A 19,826-nucleotide genomic window follows, 5' to 3' on the forward strand; every position below is an offset into this window, starting at 1 on the left:
GAGAATCAGAATGCCTTGCGGGGGAGCCTGGAAAAACCTTTCAGGTCCCCACAAAGTAGCTCCTCCGTTGCCTCCCCTAGTTGGGGGCCCACCTCGATAGAGAGCCGGGAGTGCTGGAGGGGAGATGGGTACTAGAGAAAATTGCCGAATTCAAGTGTGTTCAAGACTCCACGAGAGAACGAGCAGGGCTCTGGATGCAGACTCGCGTTGGCGTCCTTTCCGGGGCTTGCCTTAAATGCGTGGTGCCCCCACCCGGGCCTCCTCACCACTGGAGACTCTGGTGTAGGAGTATTTGGTTTCTACGCACCAGCACAAGGAAATACTTCATTTAAGCCAGAAACCCAAGTCTAGGGCAGCCACTTTCTAGGCAAAAGCCAGAGCGCTAGGAACTGGAGGGATTAGAACTTCAGGCCTCCAAGACCTGAGAGAGCCCCAGCCATCAGAGCCCAACTAGCGAAATATGGCAACCTGCCTCAGGGGTGGGATTGCTGCCCAAATTCAGCCCCCAGTAGGTCAGTAGTGAGGGGGAGTGGTTGTCCTCAAATGCTCAGTCCTGGTGTTTCTCTGCCCCCCAGCGCAGGTGGCCCTGATGATTGGAGGAATCATTGGGGGGCTGCTGCTGCTGCTGCTGCTGATTGGAGTGAGCTGCTATCTCTGGAAGAAGCTTTGTACCACTATCACCTATGAGGAGCTGCCCGGCACAGCAGACACAGCCACCACATCTGCCACCTGTGGACAGGGAGGCAAGTGCTACCAACTGGGGGCCAGGACCCAGCAGAGCAGGTGAGTCAGAATATGGGGTCAAAGGTCTTCCTGGCTTTGCTCAAGGATCTCCCGCTAAAGGTTTTCTTGGGGCAGGATGGGGAACATATCTGACTTTTGAACCCCTTCTCTCTACATCAGCATCACGCTGGGAGCTCTCACAAACCCCAGGGTCCTCACCACAACCTATGAGGCTGGCATGGCAAAGCCCATTTTCCAACTGAGGCTCAGAAGACACAATGATAAGTCCAGATAGTGCAACTAGTAAGTGACAGACCAGGGATCTGAACTCAGGCTGACTGACTCCAGAGACTCTGGCTCTAAGAGAAAGAAACGGGCGTTGAGTTATGGGAGAGGAAAATGTGCTCTTGCCTGCCTATTTCTGGCTCCTGCTGCCATTTTCTCCTCTAGTCTCTGGCACTTAGACTCATCTGGGCTCAGTGTACCTTTCCCCAGCCACCTACATGCTATCACCCTACCTTTCGACAGGCCACCAGGTGTGCCATTTGTAGTACCACCTTCCCGCCAAGGCCGAGACTGGATGCCTCTGCACAATGAAGAGTGGGTCCAGGCCCCAGGAGACCTCAGCCCAGCCCCAGAGCTCCTGGCCCACCTTTCCTACAGCAGCAACCTTGGTGAGTGCCCCGCCAAGCACTTCCCAGGGGCCAGGGACTGTTTGAGCCAGGGTAGACCTCTGTGCCTTCTTTCTCCAGGCCTGCCTCTAGAACCCATTCTGGATTGACGTAGGGTGCTAGGCTAGTCTAGACACCACATTTTCTGAGTACTAAAGCTTTCTCAGACACCCGCTGTAGCACTGTAGGATCAGCACTGGACTGCAAATCACAAGGTCGGCAGTTCCGACTCACCAGCTGCTCCTCGGAAACCCTGTACAAGGTCACTATGAGTCGGAATCGACTCAACGGTATTTAACAACAACAAAGCTTACTAAGCACCTACTACATCTCGTGCTCACGCAAGATATGGCCACATGTGCTGTTTTGGAGTTAAGTCTCACCACAACTCTATGAAGGAGGACCTATCATTCCATTTCACTTATTCATAAAACTGAAGTTCAGGAAGAATTATGGCACCTTGCCCAAGGTCACAAGGACAGTATATGACAGGGCTTGGATTGGAGCCCAGGTGTGTCTTAGGGTAGAACTTGTTCTGGGTCCTGTTCCGTGGATTCAAGGCTACGAACCATTTCAACCATGACCAGTGCAGTGCAATCAGTACAGATTCGTTTGTAAAATGTGGGTGTACTAGAACAGTAACCAAAATGGGGACAACTACAGATGAAACCCTGGAATGGGAGACTCAGAAGAAGCGTAGTTAGCCCTTTCAGACTGGATTATGGCCAGGACTGTGACGAGCAACACATTCATAGGAGCGTGGTCATTCGCAGTCTTTGAGCTGGACACTGCTGTTTCTGACTCTACCATTAAGAGATGTGGTTGCTATACAACACACATACTGCCCTTGTTTTCTAACAGGAGAATTTCGTTTCTACCAGAGCACTGACCCATAATTTTTCTCATCCTGGCTATCAATACCATATACCTACATTTTGCAAATCTGAGTTCATTCCGATTTTATCTTGTCAGCCATGTCTGAGCCAGGAAGGACCAGTCTGAAGCCTTTCATGGGTGGTGGGTCAGCGGGAAGAGAGAGCAAATATGGTTGAAGCTCGAAATCACTTTCTGCCCACCTCTTTGCTCCAAAAACTTCTAAGAAATCTTTCTAGGAACCACCCATTAGTCAATCTCATCATTAGTCAATGTGAAGGGAGAAGAAAAGAGACACCAATTTATCATTGAACCATTCTCTGGACACCATGGGAAGGGGCCAGGCCAGGTGCTGAGAAGGCCCTGCCTTCTGGAGAATGCTATCCCCTGGGGAGGGACAGGCATGCATATACAATGAGAGGAAAGCTGCACTGGACAAGGTGGATGGGGTTTACTCTAGAGAAGAGGATTGTGGAGACGGTTGGGGAGATGCTGCCAGGAGAGGTCAGTGAACAGATGGCCAAGAAGTGGGGGGTGCTCAATGTTTGCCCCTGTTTCCATCCCCACTTTCACCTGGCCTCTCGGTTACAGGGGTTTCAAGTGTGGTGGGAACGATCAATCCAGAGCTGTACAAGTACCCTGGGGACAAGTGTGAGACTGAGTTCCCTGAGGGCTGCCTGGGCCGGCTGTGGTTCTCAGTGGAGTACCAGCAGAAGACCGAGAGACTGTTGGTGGGGCTGATCAAGGCTCGGAGACTGCAAGCCCCCTCAGACACCTGCAGCCCCCTGGTGAAGCTCCACCTATTGCCTGACGAGCGGTACTACCTACAGTCCAAGACCAAGTGTAAAACCACCAACCCACACTTTGACGAGCACTTCATCTTCCAGGTTGGGCACCCATGGGAATGGGAGGGACTTGGGGCCCTCTGGCAACCTTGGAAGGAGCAGACATTGCAGGAGAGCCCAGGCACCCATTGTTAACCGAGACCTAGTCTGAGGGTCAGCGTCAGGGTTCACAAATGTGGGCAGAGGAAAGGCTTGGTGGGTGGGTGTCAGGAGGAAAGAACAAGAAAACACATGTTTGGAAGAGGACAGAAAGAGAAAACACAAGTGTCAGGCCCTAGCCCATAGGTCTCAGGAGAAGTACCCCAAAGCCCTCACACTACTCAGAGTGAGGTTTGGGGCAAGGCTTGCCAAGAGAAGCAAAGGATAGGATCTTACTGGAAAGACTCAGTATTTCCTTTGGATTGGGAGCAGGCACTCTCCTTAGCCATCAGAGCCCAGTGCAGGGACTCTACACCAAGTTGACGGGTCTGGGAGCCGCAGCAGGTGAATGTGGGCCCTCAGTGGAAGCCAAGAGGCCTTGGACAAACGTTTTCAAGAGCTGGGTGGCAGACTGGCAGCAGGGTAAGGAAAGGCCAGTCAGGCATTCTGGAAGAGTGTAGACTGCCCTCTAGGGCGGACCAGGGAGGAGTGGAAGTGTGGGTCCAGGCCCCCGCCACCCACCAGACATAGCTATGAGAAATCACAGGCAGGTCTTTTCCATCTTTGAGGAATCAAGAGCCAAGGTATAGCCTTGCAGACCAGCACTGTCTTATTTGAACTTTTATATTTTTTTCTTCACTCACCGCTCACTCACCCCATCCCCCCACTCTGAACCTCACCCCTCCATGCTTTCAAGGGGAAAGAGAAGAACATCAGTTGTATGTCAGGCACAGTTTGGGGGTTTACAGCTCAGAGAGCATGGATGGTCACTTCATTTTGCAGGTGAGGAGCTGAGAGCAGAGTTGGTAGGTCCCTCTAACCATAATGTCAGCAATTTGAATCCACTAGTATGGGTCGGAACCGACTCGACGGCACTTAACAACAACAACAACAACAAGCCCCTCCATAGGAAACAGATGAGGCTTTCTGCTCCTGTAAAGATTCACAGCCTCAGAAATCCTATACAGGGATCTATGAGTTGGAATGGGCTTGATGGCAGACCCTCCAGCCTGGACCAGCATGGTGCTCCTCACACCTTGGTGTGCAGGCACATCACCCGGGGGGTAGACTCTGACTCATGAGTTTATGGTAGTGTCTTAGTTTGCTCGGGCTGCTGGAGCAAGAAGACCACAAGTGAGTGGGTTGCTTTCAAGAATAGAAATGCACTTTAGCCTCACAACTCTGGAGGCTAAAAGTCCAAATCAAGATCTTGGCCATAAAAATTCCTTCCTTGTCAGTAACCCCAGACATACTTTGGTTCCTTGGCAATTCTCACCTGGTACCTCTCTTCCTGGGTTTATGCTTTGGGTCTAATATGCTCCTTTTATAATCAGGAAGCGATTAGGTGTAGGAGACACCCTACACTGATATGGCCTCATTAATATAACATTAGATTGTCTTATGGAAAGTGGTCACATTACATTACATTACATACACAGGGTTTGGTTTTTAGCACATGTATTGTTGTTGTTGTTAAGAGCTGTCAAGTCTGTTCCAACCCATAGCTACCCTGTATAGGGTTTCCGAGGAGTGGCTGGTGAGCTTGAACCGCTGACTTTTTGGTTCAAACCAACTTTGCAGTCCAGCCCATTAAACCACAGCACCACAACAGGACTCCAGCACATATACTGGGGGGACTCAATTCAATCCATAGCAGGCAGGACCCCAGATCCTTGATTTCTAACAAGATCACAGATGTTGGTGAATATGGCTGATCTAGAGACCACACTCGGTAGCAAGGCTCTGGCACACTTCTGCTTTCCTGGGGTTCTGGGCCTCGCTGCTAAGAAAAAGCCCCTGAGGATACCAGGGCTTAGGGTATGCAGCTAGTTGTTTGAGACAACCCTCACTGGAAGAGGCTTCCACACAATCCCACCCCTGACCTGGGCCCTCACCTCCCCTAGGTGTCCAGCAAAAGTCTCATACAGAGGGTGCTAAAGTTCTCTGTGTACCATGTGGACAAGCAGAGGAAGCATCAACTCCTGGGCCAGGTGTTTTTCCCCCTGAAGAAGGAGACCCTGGCAGGTGATTGTCAGCACATTATCTGGAGGGACCTGGAGGCCAAGAGCCTGGAGGTAAAGTCACAGTTATTAGACATATGCCAACTGTGTTCACTACCTGAACATCCACCAAGTGTGGCAAAGCCCGCTCCCCCTTACCCCCAGTTTACTGCCCACCATCCTTGCAAGTTGTCTCTGATGAGCCACAAAGTTGGGGGTTTGGGCCCAACGCCACATTGGATGCTTGGAAAGGGACAGTTGGGGAAGAGTGAGGGGTCCCCTAAAGTTCATTTGCCTTCGTGGTCACATTACCTGAGCAAGCTGAAGAAGCTTTGCTTGGATCCCCATCAAGGTAGACTGTGAAAGGTGACATGCCATAATGACCAACCAAGGGGACTATTTACCCACCACTCCCCAGGAAGGACCCAAAATGGACTTTAGAGTTGTGCAGACCTTAGCTCTGGTCCATACCCATGTGTGCTCTTGAGCAAATCCCTTCATCTTTGCTGTTCCCATTGATTAAACGATGCTAGAGACTGAGATGACAGGTTAGTCAGCTGCCTTTATCTCGGCCTTTGCAGCCTCCCTCTGAATTTGGCGATCTCCAGTTCTGCCTCAGCTACAACAACTACCTGAGCCGCTTGACAGTGGTTGTACTTCGAGCCAAGGGCCTCCAGTTCCAGGAGAAGAGGGGTGTTGTCAGTGAGTCTCCTCCCTTTTCCTCCTTGAACAGATCTCAGCTGGGGCCTTAGCTGCACCCTAGCCCCTGGCCACCTACATGTAGTCTTGGCATAGGAATGCCTCTGAGGCCTCCCTTCCTCTTCCCAGTTAGAAACCAAGTCTGTCTCCTGTGACTGCTACCAACGGGTTTTGTCTTCACTTCATGACCCTGTCCTCTCTATAGGCTAAACAAGTGTCATTCCTTTAGGACAGACCCCCACTTCTCCCCACCCTGAGTGGGCTCCCCTGTTTGCTGATGGCCAGACACCGGAGAAGAAAAGCACAAAAAGGGAGGAGTGGGGGCCTTGACCCTCTCCCACTGGGCCCTGCCTCCACTTGGGATCCTGGCAGGGGTTTGCTGACTGGTCTTGTCTTGGGTTGGGTGACTGAGGGCATGCTGGATTCAGATTTAGAAGGTGCCCGTCTAAAACTGTCGGAGCCCCACCTCCAAAATAACAGCCTCTGAGCACCGGAATGCCAGGGTTGCCCCCAAATCAGAGGAGCAAACAAGGGCCTGCCTAAACCTTGGAGGCGTCAGGAGGCTGAGGAAGGAAGAGGAAGGGAGCTGAGCATTTCCTCAACCTTAGTGTAAAGTATTGTACTAATCAGCCCATTTCCTTAAGTCAGCCACTCTGGCTGCACTAACAAATGGGGAGCTGGCGCCTGGGCATGTGCCCTCCTGACCATACTCTGGAAGGTGGGGGCTGGTGTGCGGCTCCCATCTGCCTGACCGAGCCCTGTAATAGTCCACACTGCACCCCTCCCCCAGGTGTGTTTGTCAAGGTCTCTCTGATGAACCACAATAAGTTTGTCAAGTGCAAGAAGACGTCAGCTGTGCTGGGATCTGCCCACCCTGTGTACAATGAAACCTTCAGCTTCAAGGTTGAGCCCGCTGAACTAGACACAGCCAGCCTCAGTCTGACTGTACTACAGAGCACAGGGGGTGATGGTAAGATTACCAGCCAACGAGACCCACTAGGGGCAAGGGCAAAGGAGGGGCCCCTCAAGGTGATGACATAGGAGCTCAGAGAAGCTGAGACCTTGCCCAGGGACACAGAGCCTATTGGTGAGAGAGCTGCCACTTCATACCTGGCTGTCACCCATACTCGGACTCTGGTACCATCAAGGCAATTAAGAGGTGGCCTCTGCTACCCACTTCTGGGAGAATCACTAGGCTGAAGTCTGCTTGCTGGCTACTGACCAGTGACCCAGTGCCCGAGGGTCCATGTCTGAGGCATTTCCTCATGCTTCCCAGACAAAGGCTTTAGGATCCTGGGTCCCGAGACAAGACAGATAGCAGGGCTGGGTTATCCCAGTCCTTGTACCCCATCCTACTGTGTGGAGGGGCAGAGCTGTGAGGGGTGGACTGGGCACAGGGACCAGGACTCAAACCCAGGTGCACAAGACTTGCGCTGCAGCCCCTCTCAGAATGCATCAGTGGGCTGATGGACCCCTCAGCTCTTTGATGTGAGTGGGGAGACCCACACAGCACAGGCTGTGTCTGAGATGGAGAAAGCAGCCTCCCTCCCGGGCTCCAGAACCAAAGCTGGGCCCCCTATGAAGTCTTGTGCTGAAAGTGGAAGGGGTCATGCCCCGTCTCTCCAGGGAGGGGCGAGGGAGAGAGGGAAATCCCGGGAGATAAGAATGGGTGCCCGTTTCTGGCCTAAAAGAATCACTGTGCTTTCCCCGCTGCAGAGATCCACATGCTGGGCCGGGTGGTGGTGGGTCCCTACATGTACGCCCGCCGCAAGGAGCTGGAGCACTGGGACGCGATGGTCAGCAAGCCCAAGGAGCTAGTGCGACGCTGGCATGCGCTTTCCCGTAGCCCTGAGCCCTGAGCGCCTCCACACTCGGTAATCCAAGAGCAGTCGCAGGCACCGATGTTTCACCCCACAGCTCACAGGACCGCCAGGCAGCCGAGTCAGGGGTGTGAGTATGATGGGTAGGAGCCAAGAGAAGAGAAGCAACACTGGCAGGTCGCTGACGAGCTGCCCCCACTATATCCTCTTTCCCTGTGTGGGCACTTGGGCGTCCTGCTAGGAGCCGGATCCTCTCAGACCTGACTTGAATCTGAACCTCTCATATTGAGATGAGCATTCAGAATACAGAGCTGTGCATCTGAATGGAAATGCGGGGGAAGCTGGTTACTTGGTGAACTACAGAAGGGTGATGCTCCACCTACCCTGTGTCTTGGCTGTGCTAGCGTCTGCTTTCTGCCTGGCAGAGGAAACACACTGAAAAACTTGAAGACAAAAATGCCCATGTTGTTGTTAAGTGCCGTTGAGTCGGTTCCGACCCATAGCGACCCTGTATAAGGTTTCTGAGTGGCAGCTGGTGAGTTTAAAACACCAACCTTGCAGTTCAAACGGCTTTGCAGTCTGGTGCATTAACGCACAGTGCCACACCAGGACTCCAAAAATGCCCATGTTGTTGTTGTTGTTGTTAAGTGCCTTCGAGTCGGTTCCGACCCATAGCGACCCTGTACAGGGTTTCCGAGGGTGTAAATCCTTATGGGAGTAGAAAGCCTCATCTTTCTCCCACGGAGCGGCTGGTAGTTTCGAACCACTGACCTTAGGTTCGCAGCCCGATTCGTAACCACTACGCTACCAGAGCTCCTTAAAAATGCCCATAGCACTTATTTTATCTGTTGTTGTTAAGTGCTGTTGAGTCGATTCTGACTCAGCAACCCTATATAGGGTTTCCGAGAAGCGGTTGGTGAGTTTGAACAGCCGACCTTGTGGTCCAGTGTTTATCCTACAGCACCACACTAGGACTCCTGGTTCATCTAGACCACAAGAAATGTCACCATCCCAGAGGTGGTCCCCCTGCTTGCTCTGAGCTGCACATGGGGTGTGGCCTGAATGGTCACAGGAAACCAGGGTGTCAAAGTGCCCACACAGCTCAGGAGAGAACTCTCAGAACAAGACTCCCTGGCTTCAGGAGCTAAGTGAGAATACAGTGTGCCTCTGCCCACCTAGTAAATAATGGTGGTTTCCCCAAATCTACCCATGTGCAAGGGAAGGAGAGTCCCACCTCATCCATCTTTGCTGTCTGTGCAGGCCTCTCCCCAGGCTCTGACAAATCTCACCCTTCCTATAGTTCAAAACCTGCCACTTTCCGTGGCCACCCTGGTTAACTGTGTCCAGCTTCAGGGCCTCCGACTTGTGGCAGGAAATTGTGAATGCATGTGTCCAAAATGTACAGGATGTTGCTGAGAGCTCTTTGTTTTTTTTATTTTTTTAAGTTTTTATTGTGAATTATGTGATAGTTTACATGGGAAGACATTAGCTTTACTTCATCCTGTCTTATTTCATTTTATTGTAATGATTACAATCCCCTGCATGCATCATCAAAGAACCAAAGGGTACAATCCGCAAGCCTGCCCCTCAGCCATCAGCACACAGCCCCTCTTCCTCCCTGAGTCGAGTCCCCAGCTGCTCCATCTCTCCACATCATCGTCTCTGCTCCATCTCTGTTGCTGCTTCTCTGGGTAGGGTCCTGCACTCCACTCCTCTCTCTTGATGGTCCCAGAGACCTCCAGAGAGCTCTTTATTTTAAAATTAGGCTTCCATTAAAATGATCGAGCTGTGATCAGTTTGGTGGAAAATGGAAGTTCCCATAAATCCTAGCTGGTAAAGTTGGACTTCAGGGAAGGGATAGAAAGGGTGCTTGCCACTGTGCCTCTAACAGGTGGTTTGTATTCTCACCTGGATGCTGTGGAGCTAGGCTTCTTACTTAGCTGGGGAAGTGTCTGTCTTTGTTGCTGGGAGTTGTCAAGGCAGTTCCAACTCATATGTACAACAGCATCTGGTCCTGCGTCATTCTCACACTTTACTGGTGTGTTTGAGGCCTTTGTTGCAGCCTCTGTGTTAATCCATCTCATTGAGGATTGTCCCCTTTTTGCTACATAACTAGAATAGAACTTTGAAGCCATATCTGTCCCCTTTTCTTAATCAGTGAACAACTTCAAGAAAGTCAGACACATTAATACTTGGTTTATGACTTTCTTTCCTGAAGTTGTTCGATGAATGAGGAGAGGACACAGATACTGGTTTATGCCTCTTTAACGTCACCTCTGGTCCTTGTGCACAGATGCACAAACACAAGCCTTGGTAAGGAGTCTGTGGGTGGCACAAATGGTTTACACTCAACCACTAACTTCAGTGCTGGTGGCGCTATAAGATATTCATTGGACTACTAACCACAAGGTCAGCAGTTCAAGCCCACCAGCTGCTCCACAGGGAAAAGATGAAGCTTTCTACTGTTGTAAAGATTTACAGCCTTGAAAACTCTATACAGGGTCACTATAAGTATTTACCAACAGCAACACTAACCGAAAGGTTGGCAGTTCGCATTCATGCAGTTGTGCCACAGGAAGAAAAGCCTGGCCAGCGGCTTCTAGAAAGATGACAGCCAGAGGACCCGGTGAAGCACAGTTCTACTCTGAAACACGTGGGGCCAGTCTGGACAGCCAGGATTTGGTCACTGTGGACAAAATACTTTTGGCCTTTTCTCACGTATTTCACTTGCACGTTTTCAACTCCACACACCAGTAATTTTGTGATAGCTTCACAGCTCAGACAGGAGATAGGCTCTTTATATATGCTTGTAGAGAAGGCTACGGACTTTTCATTTCTTACATGACAATAAATAGGTGCCAGCCACTCTGGATTTCAAGAGGAGGCTTGAGACTAGCAGTGGTCTTTCTGGGGCCCCTTGGAAGAGTTGCTAAGTAGCCCTTGCAGGACAGACTGCACCAGTGTCTCACTGTCTCACTCATACCTGGAGGATCTCTGGCAAGAGACCGGCATCCATCTGCTCTGATGGAAAGGAGAAAGAAGTATTGGCAGGTGTACACCTATAGACATGTTACTGTTTTTGTTGTTGTTAAGTACCATAGCAACCCTGTACATGATTTCCAAGGAGTGACTGGTGAGCTTGAACCACCGACCTTGCGGTTCAAACTGACTTTGACTTTACAGTCCAGTGCATTAGCCCACAGCGCCACACCAGGACTCCACATAGACATGTTAAACATGTTAGTTGCTGTCAAGTCGTCTCTGACTTATGACAACCTTATATATAACAGAATAAAACTGCTGAAACCCAAGCCATCTTCTTGTTTGAGTCCATTCTTACAGCTATTGTAATGCTTTCCAACCTGGACTTGGAGGAAGGGTTCATCTTCCAGCACTATATGAGGGGGCTTCAAAAAGTTTGTGGGGAAATGGCATGAAAAGATAATGGAATTTCCAATGAGCTTTAATTCCCCTCATATTAGACAGTACCCTTATCCTTAGGGTTTCCAGAAGTTTATTGCCAGGCCTTTCTTCCTAGTCTGATTTAGTTGTAAGCTCTGCTGAAACTTGTCCGCCACAGGCAATCTTAATGGTGTTTGAAGTACTGGTGGCATAGTGTTCAGCATCATAGCAACATGCAAACCACCATAACATGACAAACTGACAGGTGATGCGTACTACAGACACGGTCAGAACAAAAACTATGAGAGACCTAACCTAACATAATCTCCAATCTCAGCAGAAAGAAGCAAGAGGTGGACAGTGGGTGTCTGGGGTTGAGGTAGCTGTCATCAGCAACCAGCTATAGGAGATGTAATCGTCTGGTGAGTTAGCCAAAGTTTAGCCAAGAGAACAGAAACTGGAATAGGTGGTTCAGACAGAGAAGGATTATTATTTTATCTTTGAAGTGAATGATTTTGTCTGTTTGTTTGTTTGTTTTGAAGGATGCAATACATACAGAGAAAGACACAAAACATAATTGTACAGCTCAACGTATTTCCCTAAGGAAGAAAGTACTTGTGTAATCCAAAACCAAGATCAAAACATTGAATATTACCAAACCATTACACACAAAAACAAACAAAACAAAAACCCAAGTTACCATTGCATAGATTCCGACTCATGGAGTCTTCAGTGTGTTGGGGTAGAATTGTGTTCCATAAAGGGTTAAATTTTCAGAAATAGATCATGACTTTCTTTTGAGGCACCTCTGGGCAGACTCAAACCTCCAACCTCTTAGTGAGCAATCAGGCATGTAAACCATTCGCAGGGACACCTTGCACCCCAGATGTTCCCTTTAAGGAGCACTGACAACATAGTGAGTTATGTGTTGGGCTGCTAATCATAAGGTCAGCAGTTCTAACCCATCAGTCACTCTGGGAGAAAAATGAGGCTTTCTCTCCCATAAAGGTTTGTCGTTAGGTGCTATCGAGTCAGTACCGACTCATAGTGACCCTGTCTGTGCACAACAGTACAAAACACTGCCAGTCCTGCACCAACCTCATAATCACTGCTACACTTGTGCCCATTGCTGCTGCCACTGTGCCAATCCATCTCGCTGGGAGTCGTCCTCGTTTTCTCTGACCCCCCATTTTACCAAACGTGATATCCTTCCACAGAGACTGGTCCTTCCTGACACTATGTCCGAAGTATGAGAGATAAAGTCTGGCCATCTTGGCTTCCAGGGAGCATTCTGGCTGTACTTCTTTCAACACAGATTTATTTATTCTTTTTGTCAATCCATGGTATTTTCAATATTCTCCAACACCATAGCTCAAATGCATCAGTTCTACAGCCTTGAAATCCCATACAGGGTCACTATGAGACCGAACTGACTTGACGGTACACCTACAACACCACCATCCTAATTCATGAGAGATTGCAGTTGCTCTAGAGGATAAGCTCTGAAATGCAAACCACAAGGTCGGCAGTTCAAGCCCATCAGGTGCTCCATGGGAGAAAGATGAGGCTTTCTGCTCCCACAAAGATTCACAGTTTCAGAAACCCAATACAGGGTCGCTGTGAGTCAGAACTGGCTCTACGACACACAACAGCAGATGTCCCCTTTATGCCTTCTCCCATGTTGCTTGCGTGAAGGAATCACTAAGCTTAGTTTTGATGTGTGGATTCAATTTGCCTGTTGTTTGAGTCTTATCAATGGAATCATACCATTGACATATCAATCATACCATTGATATATCAATCCTACCACTAATCTTTTGTGTCTAGTCTGTATCACTTACCATTGTAAGACTCACCCTTGTTTCTGTGTATAATTGGAATTTGAGGCTTCCCACAGCTGTACAGTTTCCAGATCATAAATTATATTCTAGAATATTGTTTTACACAGTCTAGGTAGATGCCTAGGGTTTCTATTGAATACTGTTGTTACAAATGTTGTCGTTGTTAAATCTCATCGGTTCTGGATCTTAGTGACCCTATATAAAATTTCTGAGGAGTAGCTGTTGGGTTTGAGCCACCAACCTTGCAGTTAGCAGTCCAGTGCTTATCCTACAGTGCCACACCAGGATATACTTGTATATTAATTTTGGTGAACGTATGTACACATTGGTGTTAGTTATATACTTTGTTGTTGTTGTGTGACACTGAATCCATTCTGATTCACTATGACCCTCTATACATTGAGTGGAGTCCTGGTGTGGTGCTGTCTGATAAGCGCTGGACCACAAGATCGGTTTGAACCACAAGGTAGGTGATTCAAACTTAGCAGCCGCTCTTCAGAAACCCTATAGAGGGTTGCTGTGAACCAGAACCGACTCCATGGCACTTAAAAACAACAACATACTTAGGAGTAGAATTATTGGGTCACAGGGTATGTTTGTGGTTCAGCCTGAGTTGTTGTTGTTTTAAGTGCCGTCCAGTCAATTCAAACTGCTCTTACAGTTCAGCGCGTTAACCCACAGTACCACATAGTGCCAAATAGTTTTCCAGAGTGTTGTACCAGTTTACACTCTCATCCTTACCAACTTGATACTGTTTGTCCTTTCTCATTTCAGCTATTTTGGAAGATAAGGAGTTGTATCACATGATTTCAATTTCATTTCCCTGACACTGAGCATTTTCTCATATATTTGTTGGACATTTGGATCGTTTTGTCCATTTTTAATAGATCCCCTTTTTCTTATTGATTTATAGAATTTCTTTGTATATTCAGGATAGGAATCCTTTGTCAGTTCCTTGTGCAGCAGATTTACTTCTCTAGTCTGTGGTTTGCCTTTTCACTCTCTTAATGGCATTTGTTTGATGAATAAATGTTCTGAATTTTAATGTAGTGTAAGTTACCAAAAATGTCCTTTATGTTAGCATTAATTTTCTATTCTGTTAAATAAATCTTTGCCCAAGTTATATTCTAGGACATTCTATTTGCCAAAAAAATATATTTTCTAGAAAGTGTATTGCTTTCCTTTTCACAGGTAGGTCTATGAGCTACCTGGAATTGACTTCTGCACACAGTTTGAGGCAGGGCATCAAAACTCATTTTTCCCAATAGCTATCACCTTGGCTCAGCATAGTTATTGAAAAACCATTCTTTCCACACTGCTTTCCATGTCAACTTTGTCATAAATCAAGTGATCATATGTGTGTAGTCCTATTTGGAGGCTGTCTATTGTATTCCATTAGTTTGTCTTTATAGCAATATTGGTTAGTTTTATTTACCTTACTTATTTTTGTTTTTTAATGAGTCTTGATATCTGGAAGTATAAGCCCTCCAGTTTTGTTCATCACAAATTGTCCTGGCTACTCTTAGCTCTTTGAATTTCAATAAAAATGTTAGAATCAGATTATCAATTTCCAACCAAAAAAGTGCTGGAATTTGATTAAATTTCATTGAATATCTAAATTAATTTGGAGCTGTTTTTACATCTTTACAATATTGAATTTTCTAATCCATGAACATTGTATATCCCTCCACAATAACGTAAGTTTTCTTAGAATAGTTCTGTTGTTTCCTGTGACATCTTTCATTAGATTTATTCTTAGGCGTTTTATATTTGTGGTTAATACACAGCAATTCAATTGATTTTTTTTATATTGACTTTGTTTCCAGTTAGTGACCCTGGTAAATTCACCAAAATATTGTTTGTCATTGTAGAGTCTTTGTATCCTCTCTGAATGACAGATTCATTTCTTCTTTTCAGTATTTACCTCTTGCTACATTGCATTGACTGGACTATTTTCAGATGATATGATCTTGTATATCAAAACCCAAGGAATTCACAAAAACACTTTTAAGAGTTTATAAATAAGTCCACAGATTTCACAATACATGGCATTGGACAGGAATGTATTCTCCAGCAGAACAGAGACTACAAGTAGTGACAGTGGGTATCTTTGTCTCTGTTTCAATCTCAGGAAGAAAACTTTCAGTATTTCACCATTAAGTATGATATTTGCTATAGAAATTTTTTGATCTTCACAATGTACTAAACGGTGATGGATCAGCACTGGACTGTGAACCACAAGGTCGGCAGTTCAAATCCAACAGCTGCTCCTTGGAAACCCTATACAGGATTGCTATGAGTCAGAACTGACTCAATGGCACTTAACAACAACAACAACAACAACAATGGTGTTAAGTTTTATCAACTACTTTTTTTGGCATCTCTTGAGATTTTCATATTTTTCTTTTAATGTGATGAGCTATATTGATTTTTTTCAGTGTTAAATAGATCTTACATTCTTATAATGGAAACCAGAAATGTCTTCGTGTGTATACACAAATATGATACTATTTGGATTTATTCATTTAAAATTTAGATTTATTTGCTCGTTTTAAAGGATTTTTGCAATTATGTTGATGTTTTCCTATATATTTTTTATTGTCATACCTCTGCACTTGAAAAAATATGTATGTCCTAAGTGACTAGATGTAGATGTATTTCATTTAGGTGGAATTAGTTAATCGTGTTGGTAAAATCATCTGTATCCTCACTGATTTTATTTTGTCTGTTAGGTTTCTTCCCTACACATTATTAAAGAAGTTAAAGTTTCCCACTCTGTGGATTTGTTTATGTTTCCTTTTAGTTTTATCAACTTTTGTTTTCTGTATTTTGAAGCTATGCTATTGTTGTTGTTAAGTGCCCTCAAGTAAGTTCCAACTCATAGTGACCCTGTATAGGATTTCCAAGGAGCAAATGGTGGGATTGAACCTCGGACATTGCAGTTAGTGCCACACCAGGACTCCTGTTGTGTCAACTTTGGTTTTTCTATTTTGAGCCTGTGTTATTAGGCTTATATTTTTATGGGAGATTAACCTTTAGTATTGTGAAATGGATTGCTTTATCACTCATAATAGTATTTTTTTCCATTTTATCCCATTTTTATATTCTTATAATTATGTTGTATCTCTTGAATACAGTTGTGGTTTCTAAAATCCAATTTGTCAGCTTTTATCTTTTGAGTATTTAGCTTATTTACATTTAATATAATATAATATAATGATATAGTTGGATTTCTGTGTACCATCTTATGATTTATTTCTATTTGTCCTACCTATTTTGTGTTTATTTTTCTTCTTTGTTGCCTTCTTTTGGATTAATTCAGTTTTCTTTTTTTTAATTCTATCCCTGCCCTTAGTTGCTAATTATACATTCTTTTATTATTCCCCTAGACATTAAAACTTATACCCATTATTTATTATAACCTAAGATAAATTTTATTTTTATCATTTTCCAGACAATGCTAGGATCTTAGAACACTATTTACCACCACTGTTTTGTGTTACTGATGTTATTAATTTAATTATCTACATATTTTACACCTAAAAAGAAATTACTATTATTGCTATGTACAGATTTAGCTTCACCTGCATATTTACTCTTTCTTCTGCTTTCATTCTTTCCTGTATTTTTGTTATTCTTTATTACATTATTTTTCTTCTTCAGGCACTCCCTGTGTGTTGTTATTCGGTTCCATTGAGTTGGTTCCAACTCACAGAGACCCTCTGCACCACAGAATGAACCCCTGCCTGGCCTTGTGCCAGCCTCACAGTTGTTATGTTTGAGCCCATTGCTGATGCCACTGTATCAGTCCATCTTGCTGGGGGTCTTCCACTTTTTCACTGATCCTCTACTTTACTTAGCTGTCGGGGACAACATAAAACGCAATTACTGGGAAGCTGAGGCCTTGTGACCTGGACGAAAATCCAAACCCAGGGCCCTCCTCTGTATGGCGAGCCATGAACCCCGAGGGCCCAGGAAGTGACCTCCTGGGGTCCCACGTTCGTTGGTGTTTGTGAACTCACTGGGTGGCTACCTCTGTACAAGTCCTAGTATTGTTCTTTCTATGCTTCTAACTCCAATAATTGTAGCTTCTGAGTAAATGGTTTTTATAATGCCTCTCTTAATGTCTCCACTGTGTTGGCAGTGCGTAGGGTCCTGGGAACGAATCTTTCTGAGGTACAAGAGATAGCCACCTGGGATGAGTGTCAGAACTGCTCCTTATTTGATTATTCAGTTATGTTTAATATTAACTTAGAACATGAGCTCTTGATTATCCATGTACATTAATAAAACCGAATTTCCCCCTAGAACCGAGGCAGTAAAACTTCCTCAGAGGACGAACAAGGACAGGTTTACTGGGATTAAGCAGGGAGGTTCTAGAGAGGAACTGCCTGAGGTATTCACTTGAGGTGGAGTGGTAAATTCTGGGAATATTGGATTAAAGGACAATGGTGGCAACTCCCTCAGACCACCCTGGGTTTAATCAGTTTGATCCAGATGCTCTTCTTCCCCCTGAAGGTATATGGAAATGTGATGATAGTGAACATTGTAGCATTTGGGTATGGAATCCGGATAGAGGATAAGGAATGTGAATGTGAGACCTTGCCTTCTTGGAAAGGTTGTGACCCTTCTCTCACCTTCCCTGGAACTGTAGCAAGAAAGAATTACTAGTTTAACAAATAAAGCTAAATGTTTGAAATCCTGCTCAAACATTTTTTTTACTTGCAAAGTAGAGAAAAACAGCTTAAATACCTTCAGAGATTATAAACCAACCTTTATATGAGCTTTTAAGTCTTTTACCTTTACCCACTAGTGACTAAGTGTTAAAAGTATGTTAGACGTCCTTTAGGCCTAAAGATTTATCTATAATAGCTTGTTTGAACCTTTTCCTGTAGAAATAAAAATGTTAGATTGCTAAGAAAATTGTGTTGTACCTAGAAAATATCTTAAAGGGCGTTCCTGTGAATCATTGTGTCCTGTCCTTGAATTTCTCCTTGAAAAAAGTTAATAAAAGACTGAGGTAAAGATAGTTCTGCGTGCATTCTTGGCAGCAGGGCTATCTGCCTGTCAGCTTGTATCCACTCTGGTCTCCGAGTGTTTCTTTCTTTCTTGCCCTTCCAGACATCCCACCTAGTTAGTTTTGGGTGCAATGTCTACCACCAAACAGTCTGTCTGGCAGCTTGCATCAAACCTGTGTGTCTGTCTTCTTTGTGTCTGTTTTCTCTGTCTTCTTTGTGTCTGTTTTCTCTTTCTCTCTCTCTCTCTCTATCGTCGCCAGACACCCCACTTTCGTGTACTCACCCCCTTGTCGAGGCTGGACCCCGACACTTAGCATGATGTCCTTCTCCAGGAACTAATCCTTCCTGACCACATATCCAAAGAATGAGACATGAAGTCTCACTGTCCTCGCTTCTAAGAAACATTCTGATTGCTCTTCTTCCAAGACAAATTTGTTTGTTCTGGCAGTCCATGGTACTTGCAATATTCTTCACCAACACCAATTCACATGCATCACTTCTCCTGTAGTCTTCTTTATTCATTGTGCAACATTTACTTGCATATTGTTGTTGTTAAGTGCTGTCGAGTCCAATCTGACCCATAGCGACCCTTTATAGGGTTTTCGAAGAGTGGCTGTTAAACTTGAGCCACCAACCTTGCAGTTAAGACCAACTTTACAGTCCAGCACATTAACCCCCAGTGCCACACCAGGACTCCACACACATATTAGGCACACCTTAGTCCTCAAATTAGCATCTTTGCTCATTAACATTTTAAAGAGTTCTTTTGTAGTAAATTTGCCTAATGCAATATGGCCTTAGATTTCTTGACTGTTGCTTCCCTAAGTGTTGATTGTGGATCCAAGCAATATGGAGTCTTCAACAACTTCAATATTTTCTCCACTTATCATGTTATTTATTGGTCCATTTTTGAAGATTTTTGTTTTTTTACACTGAGGTACAATCCTTACTGAAGGCTGTAATCTTTGGTCTTCTTCAGTAAATATTTTAAGTCCTCTTTGCTTCCAGCAAGCAAAGTTGTGTCATCTGCAAACCGCAGATTGCTAATGAGTCTTCATCTAATCCTGATACCATGTTCTTCTCCATATAATCCACCTTCTCAGATTATGTGCTCAATATAGTGATTAGTATGGTAAGAGGATGCAACCCTGATGCACACTTTTCCTGATTTTAAACCATTCAGTATGCCCTTATTGTGTTCTAATGGCTGCCTCTTGGTCTATGTACAAATTTCTAATGAACACAGTTAAGTGTTCTGGAATTCTCATTGTCTGTAATGCTATCCATAATTTTTTATGATCCACACTGTCAATAAAGCACAAGTAAACATCTTTCTTGTAGTCTCTGCTTTTAGCCAAAATCTAATTGATGTCAGCAATGATATCCCTATTTCTACATTCTCTTCTGAATCTGGCTAGAATTTCTGGCAGTACCTTATTGATGTACTGCTGCAACTGTTTTTTAATTATCTTCAGCACAATTTTACTTGCATGTGAAAATTATGATGGTGTGGTGGTAGTTATGTACTGTGGAGTCAGTTCTGACTCAGCAACCCTGTATAGGGTTTCCAAGGCTGTGAATCTTTACAGGAGCAGAAAGCCTCATCTGTCCTGCAGAACAGGTGGTAGATTTGAACTGCTGACTTTGCAGTTAGCCCCAACTTGTAACCCACTGTGCTACCAGAGCACCTTGAAATTAATAATATTATTAGATAATTCCTACATTCTGTTAGGTTGCCTTTCTTTGGAATGTGCACAAATATGAATCTCTTCCAACAGTTTGATCAACTTTCTTGG

At 45.3% G+C, this 19,826-nt stretch overlaps 1 protein-coding gene across 1 annotated transcript in view; it reads left to right on the forward strand.

Annotated features, from left to right (window-relative positions):
• The window catches only part of LOC102831200 (synaptotagmin-15-like), an 8,904-nt gene extending 1,096 nt beyond the window's left edge, over positions 1-7,808 (forward strand). The window contains exons 4-11 of the mRNA XM_006875924.1: positions 81-282; positions 576-783; positions 1,252-1,397; positions 2,859-3,154; positions 5,155-5,325; positions 5,832-5,952; positions 6,740-6,919; positions 7,666-7,808. Of these exons, the coding sequence (XP_006875986.1) occupies positions 81-282; positions 576-783; positions 1,252-1,397; positions 2,859-3,154; positions 5,155-5,325; positions 5,832-5,952; positions 6,740-6,919; positions 7,666-7,808 (1,467 nt within the window). The remainder of the gene's footprint in view (positions 1-80; positions 283-575; positions 784-1,251; positions 1,398-2,858; positions 3,155-5,154; positions 5,326-5,831; positions 5,953-6,739; positions 6,920-7,665) is intronic.
• The last annotated feature ends 12,018 nt before the right edge of the window (positions 7,809-19,826 follow it).

This window comes from Chrysochloris asiatica, unplaced genomic scaffold (genome assembly GCF_000296735.1).
Source record: "Chrysochloris asiatica unplaced genomic scaffold, ChrAsi1.0 scaffold00346, whole genome shotgun sequence".
In the NCBI taxonomy this organism is placed as follows: domain Eukaryota; kingdom Metazoa; phylum Chordata; class Mammalia; order Afrosoricida; family Chrysochloridae; genus Chrysochloris; species Chrysochloris asiatica.